The following is a 7358-nucleotide window of genomic DNA, read 5'->3' as shown; positions in this document are numbered from 1 at the left end:
ACGTCTGTTCTAAGGCTGGGATGATAACATGCACCATATTTTATGGTATTCCCTGGCATTAGTGTGCCCATCACTTTTCTCAAAGCACAAAAATGGTCTTTTCTTGGACATCTTTGACAGGAGTGGCAGTTGGGCAAAACAAAGTACAGTAAAAGCAGCTCCATTTCTATTTGTAGTCCTAAAACCTGCTAAAGGAAAATGCAACATGAAAAGATACATCAGCAATCTTTACTGAAGAATACAAACAAACATACATTATTCCAGAATTTTCATTTAAATAAGCAGCCTATAGAGAAGGCATCATATATTTGACCCAACTATCTCCTTTCCATCTTTAACATTAATGTTAAATTACTCATTTGATCTATCATGCTTCAAAGTGTTTTACGCTGAAGGCACGTCAAGAATGAATCAGCAGGTTGGAGAAAAGTTACAATTTCCTTTTTTTCCTGATTTTTCTGTGTACTGAGAAATACTTTATACAGAAGCAGAAACATCACGTGAATGGTGACTACAAAAAAACCAAACCCCTAGAATCCAGAAAAGAGAACTTAACTCATCTGTGAGTGCTTATCTTTAGTATATGGAAGTTTGCTGAATGATTGAGGTTTAACATTTACATAATGTCACCCAGTCGCCTTAAGTATGCATTTTGTCTTCAAGTAAGGTGTGGCTTCTATTTCAGGTCTCCTAGTGGACATAACTAGTGATTTCCACTATGTCTTCTACAACTCCAGTTTCCTCCTGATATCAGCTGCATTATTCATGGGGCTCAGCTTCTGCGCTCTGGAAAAAAAAAACAAATTGAAAGAGGCATCAAAGGTACCTCTGGATAATCCCTCCAGATATCAATGCAATGAAACACCAACTGAACCACAGTCTGAGAGTCAATCCCCTCCAGCAGTTGTGTATATCACAAGCATATAAAGAGAAAGAAAAGGGGGGAAAAAAAAGAAAAAAAAAAAGTGGAACACAAACAATTATATGGCCTGTAAAAAGCTACACAAGGGCCAGCACTGATGAGAAAACCAGCATCTGCTTTCTACAACTGTCGTCATCCTTCTGCCCTGCACTTCCACTCTGTGGGGCTGTGTCAGACTCCACGTGAGCGATCCAGACCACAGGCTGAGCCCAGCACCCAGCGCCAGCCAAAGAGCCCAAGGACAAAGAGAACTGCGCTTTCCTAAAGCAAACCATGGGATAACAGCCATGGTAACCAGCACTGAGAGACAAAAGCTGTGTCAGTTCAATTGGTTTAAGTCGGTGCCTTTAAGAAGTCACTGGAATTTCACATACACATTTCAATTGTAGCACTGGACAATACGTATTAATGGCTATGCACAACGGTAGTTCTTTCACAAACTAGTGTTAGTGCCTCGTCTGAAGATGCAATTTTGGTGCAGACTTATATGAAGTTTCCTGGTTGCTTCCCATGTTGGGGGTGGCAAGACCAAACACTTTCCACAAAGAAGTGTGTTACTATTTTCCACATCTCTAAATACTATATGGAGGCTGCTGCATGGGTCGCTGAACTCAGCCAAGTCTCTGCTAAGATCAAGTATTTTCTCCTGCGAGGTGTATATACGAGTTCTTCACGCCAAGGACATTTTCACAGCCTTAAACGTTCAACTCCAGAGCATCAAAAAGAAAAAAACGCAAACCTTAGAGTGCCTCCTTTGTATAACTAGTGATATCTCAAGTGTTTCTTGATATATCATAAATCAGCACTCATTGACTGTGTAAATACACTTCTTTCCAGCGTTAACTGGGACTCATTGGGGGGGGCAGGGAAGGTGTTACTAGACCTGAGAATAAGCGTATGCATCTTTATATAGGGCCAAACTCAAAGCCACTGTAGTTCCCCCTTGTGTAAATGAATTTAGCTCTTTAGTCTTAGACTCTAAGACTTAATTACACCAGAATTCTCATTATAGAGAAGTTTGCACAAGCATAACTTACTTTTCTTATAAGCACAAGCATCACTTACAAATAAATCCATGGGGAAAAGTATACTGAAAAGAGTCAGAGTTACTGACTTTCATATCCATACAGACTTAAGTGTTTTTTCTTGCTACACTCCTGGGAGTTACACTTGTAAGTACTAAGATGAGAGCTGCATCAACCTCCAGCCTCCCTCGGCTTCGGCTGGAGTTGTAGCTTGTTTATATTCTGTATCATTCCTGATCTGACAGAAGCAGGGAGCTCACAAAGCACTGAAGATGAAGCACATTACTCAGCACATTAGAACCATCAGAAAGATGGAAGCATAAAATGGGAGTGAAATGGAAGAAGTAACAGCTTTCAACTCAATTGCAGTGTTTATCTTGAGAACCATTATCTCAAATTCCTGGCTACAATTCCTACACCCCCCACCCCCCAAGTTGTGGGCTTCCCAGACAAAATGAACAAACCAACCAAAAAAACACTGGAAAACTGACTCCAAGGTCTTCAGAGACTACAGTGGCTTCACAGCTGGCTTTTACAGTTCAGCCCTTCAGACGGCTTCCAGCTCCCACCACTCAGTAGTGTCTCTGTTTCAGTACTGCTCTAGGTTAACCGAACCAGTAGGCTGTGCATTTCCTGATCAGACATATACTTAAATAAGATGGGTAGTGGGAGACACACATATCTAAGCTCTCTTCACACGTGTTTATTAACTTGTGTAATGCTTACATGGTCCACAACTACAACGTGAACAGGGACTGGTGCATCTCAGCTTACTGAAACAATGACTGCTGTATGTTCCTAGGAAAAAGACGGGGCTTTCCCCCTCTCAAAAAAAAACCCCAAACCAACAATGAAAAGGGATCAAGTCCCGAACCTCTTCTAGCTATTGCGAATAAAACAGCTAAGCAGCTGAACAGATTGCCAGTTTTTCTGGGTGTAATTCTTAAATTTTAAGTTCCGTTCACCTTTCTACATTGCCTTTCTGTTTTCTTCCAGAAATACGGGGTCATGTTGTCCCAAATCCTTGCACTGCTACAAATGTCCTGGGTAAAACAGGCAAGATATGGTGTAAGCTACAACCCATCAAAATTTATCACAGGAAAACAAGTTAGTTGAAGGAGCAATAGAATGCACCTCCTGTGTGGAGCCAGATGCTCTGTCTGCAGTGATTTAGCTCTAGGTGGCTCATGAGCAAGCAAATGTTACAGTCTAATGCACGCTTGTGAGATACGGGCAGGGGGAAGGTACTCACCAGCTGAATGTGACACACAGAGATCACCTCCTCCTACATCACGGCAAAGACATCCGTTTTGACTGTTTCGTATCTGGGCATGGCAGTGCAAGGTAATTTAGGATGGAAAGTTAGGAGAGTGCTTTATAAAACTGTTTTTTGATACTCCCAGACTCAACACCAGGGTCACTGGGACTTGCAGAGGCAGAGAGATGTTTCTGGGAGGAAAACCGATGAATTCGCCGATCCATTATTTTAACTTTTCTCAACCTTTTGACTAAAAACTTTCTAGCAGCCTTACAGAATTTAAGTTGCCTGCAAACAGGGTTGTCTCCCCTGGTTACTTTCCACAGACCCTTTAGAAGTAGTCCACAACCCACAGGCTGGAAACAAATCTTGGAGTGAGAAGAGGTAACATTTTAGGCTGTGTTTCCACAGGTAAGAAAGACTTGTGGGCTCCCATAATAGAGAAGAATACCCTGCTCCTTTCCTCTTCCACGGCTCTCTGCTCCTACCTCTCTTCTCAACCTGAACTCCAAGCCACCCTGAGCAGGAGCTTTGTAAAGTGTAATTGAAGGGACTGTGCATAGTGAGCATGGTATAATAAATATTCTCCCCTCAGAACTATCGTACAGGAGCAGTAATACTCAGTCCTTAAGAATCATAGAATCATAGAATAGCTTTGGTTGGAAAAGACCTTTAAGGTCATCGAGTCCAACCTTTAATCTAACCCCGCCATGCTTTATAAAACTGTTTTTTGATACTCCCAGACTCAACACCAGGGTCACTGGGACTTGCAGAGGCAGAGAGATGTTTCTGGGAGGAAAACCGATGAATTCGCCGATCCATTATTTTAACTTTTCTCAACCTTTTGACTAAAAACTTTCTAGCAGCCTTACAGAATTTAAGTTGCCTGCAAACAGGGTTGTCTCCCCTGGTTACTTTCCACAGACCCTTTAGAAGTAGTCCACAACCCACAGGCTGGAAACAAATCTTGGAGTGAGAAGAGGTAACATTTTAGGCTGTGTTTCCACAGGTAAGAAAGACTTGTGGGCTCCCATAATAGAGAAGAATACCCTGCTCCTTTCCTCTTCCACGGCTCTCTGCTCCTACCTCTCTTCTCAACCTGAACTCCAAGCCACCCTGAGCAGGAGCTTTGTAAAGTGTAATTGAAGGGACTGTGCATAGTGAGCATGGTATAATAAATATTCTCCCCTCAGAACTATCGTACAGGAGCAGTAATACTCAGTCCTTAAGAATCTTGAGGCCCAGAAGAAAAATAAAGCAATAAAAGTTCCTTTCATTAGTTTAAGGTTGTCTCATTACACAAGGCAACCACAACTTAATTACCACCACCCCGAAACAGGTTTTTTTAACACCTACCGACAGTAAAATAACCCTGGCTTTAATTACGGACAAACACTAATACCTCAGCCAGGTTACAAACCTCTGAGAACCACCAGAGCAAGAAAAGTTGATCAGAAATAAATGTCCCTCACTCACCTAGTCTTCCTGCTCCCTTTATCATTTAAAGTATCATTAACCTTGCAAGCTAAGCATTTTTGCAACAAGAACCTTTCCTTACTGCAATGAAACATTCACCAGGAAGCTCACATTGAAATATTGAAAGATCATGATCCTTAAAAGCCTTAGATACTCTGCCAACGTAATTCTTGGAAAAGTTTAATAAAAACCCAAAGAAAGGTCATGGTAAACTTACACACTCTAAACCACCTCAGAAATGCAAAATCACTTAAGTGAAGAACTTGCCATGCTACTTACAGACCTGGCTAGTAACTGCAAGAAAAGAAACACAATTACTAGAAACAAAAATTCACTGAATTCTAATGTTGGTGTGCTATCAGTGTCACTAGACTAGCCCCTGGAGCTGTGAATACCCCAGCTATGCTAGCCCATTTTGTGCTAACTATCCTGGCAAATAGCAAGTGCTTGGAGCATTCAGCCAATTAAACAATCTAGCCAATATTGGGTAAGTAAACAGCCTGAGTAAGAGGGTTACATACCCCAGCCAACTCTGCTTACTGCCAAGTGATCTTTCTGGATGATCAAGACAAACTCCCTGCAGTAAGTCAGCACGAAGACAACAAGCACACAGCTGGTAACAAAGCAGGTCGTGTAAGCAGTACTAGCACGGTCTGCACCTCCTGCAGAAAATCTCCGAGGACTACAATAGCAGGGGATGTTATGAAACTCTCCTCCAGGAGGCAGCTCCAACACAGCAAATTAAATGTAAAATGATTCTCATGTCTCTTAATCAGCTTTGATTAAACTCAGTGCAAGACAAAGGCTAGAAGGGGCACAGCTCACAGTTGCCAGAAGTACAGGTGTTCCTCTCCTCCTGGTTACTCTTGCCACGCACTGAATAGTGTGACCAGGAGATGCAACACCTGAAACTCAGCCAGCACAGACACCAGCCTTTTCTAAACACTGCTTTCTGTGAAACCACTCCAGGGGACAAAGTTCCTACTCCTTCTGTGCCTGCAAAACTGCACTGACTGACCACAGACTTAGTACTTACAAACAGAAGTAATTGCATTTTTCTTCTCCAAATACTGTTTTTCACCCCTTATTAGTCAATCCCAGTATCCTTAACCACTCCTCTTTGTATTGACTAGCTCCTCTGCCTTTGCTTTCTCACATTAGTCATTCGCTTTCCGTGTAATGACAGATGCGGCTTTAAAGTATGTCAACACTTACCACTTACAAAGGCATATATTAAGAGATTTATTAATATGCTAGCAAAACATTCTGATATAGATGTCCGTAGTACCTTTGCTGATAATTTTCATATATATACACATACATATACACACACATACATACATGCATATACATACTGACTTCAGCTGATAATTATGATAAGAGTTGAAGTGGCTAGCACAGCCCTGGCTTAAACTTTTATACCAGGTAGAAATAAATACCTTCACTTCCACATTCTCTGTCTTCCCACACCATTGCAATGTTAAAAGATTTAGCATTACTGCATTCAGCATAGCTTCTTTGCTCATCCTTCTATTCAACGTGGTCATGGGCAGATATTTTACTACACCCAGCTGTGCGGAGGAAAGATTATCAGCCCAACACACTTGTCACTGATGCCACATATTTGGCAGATCAGTCCATGTTCAATTTGTTTTATATGAAAATCAACTGCATTTGAGATAATACAAAAGACATCTGCTCGCTGCCTGTTTCTTACCTTATCTACAGAAGAACCTCCATGCATTTGCTTTGATAAAATCAACACAAATTTCTGCAGAGCCCACCCCCCCCAGTTTATGTACCTTTACCTTATATATTTACATGATATGAACCACAATTGAATCCACTTGTAGCACTTACAATCACAGTGTTTTCATTGGAACTGTTCTAGTTCAGAATCATGTAATTGCTCTGCTTTGTGCTTAGACCAGGGCATTGTACAACCAGGGTGGAATTACCTGCTGCTGTTTTAATTCACTCCTCAGTTTCACTTCATTTTTCCCCTCCCAGGTAATTTATCTTACCGTGCATGTATTATGCCCTCTTTTTACCTTTTCCCTCAGCTTCTAATCCTTTTGCCGTTTTACAAAAGGCAAAAAAAAATCTCTTTCCATTGCCCTTCTTTAGCCCATGAGTTGCAATCCCATGTTAAAACTGAAACTCACCAAACCCTTTATTCTCACCAGCATCTCTCCCTGCTCTTGCCCTCCCTACCGCCCCAGCCATCACTTTACCATCTGCACGTCCCATATTTTACCACAGCGAACACCCACCACCCAGAGAGACACCAACCCAGCCAGCAGCTCGGGCCAGAGCTGGTTCATCCCTTCACCGAGCCCCTCGGCCGGGAAGCCGGTCAGCAGAGCCACGGCCTGGGCAAGGGCTTGGGGTTTATCCGCGCTGAGCAGCACCCGCACAAACTCTGGAGAACCTGGAAACTGAGCAGGAAAAAATATCCACATGTGAACATACTTTGAGTAAATAACCAGCGTGCGAGGAAGGGTTAGCTCCTTTCCAGAGCAAAGCGTTTAAATATCGAAGTTCTGCCCTATACCGAAATACAGAGGGGAACACCACAACGCACGCTCGTTTATTTGTGGCGATCGGTAACTGGTAACACGGTCCATGAGGAGGCAAACACCCCCGGCAAGGCGCTTGCCGACCGCCTGTCAAGCTG

General features: G+C 42.4%; 1 protein-coding gene across 1 annotated transcript in view; it reads left to right on the top strand.

Moving 5' to 3' along the window:
• Positions 1–927, top strand: part of SLC16A5 (solute carrier family 16 member 5) — a 7916-nt gene extending 6989 nt beyond the window's left edge. The window contains exon 4 of the mRNA XM_009637848.1: positions 686–927. Coding sequence (XP_009636143.1) covers positions 686–927 — 242 coding nt within the window. The remainder of the gene's footprint in view (positions 1–685) is intronic.
• The last annotated feature ends 6431 nt before the right edge of the window (positions 928–7358 follow it).

This window comes from Egretta garzetta, unplaced genomic scaffold, assembly GCF_000687185.1.
Source record: "Egretta garzetta isolate BGI_Z169 unplaced genomic scaffold, ASM68718v1 scaffold34, whole genome shotgun sequence".
Classification (NCBI taxonomy): domain Eukaryota; kingdom Metazoa; phylum Chordata; class Aves; order Pelecaniformes; family Ardeidae; genus Egretta; species Egretta garzetta.
Note: the sequence above shows the minus strand (reverse complement) of the source record. Positions and strands in the feature narration are given on the sequence as shown.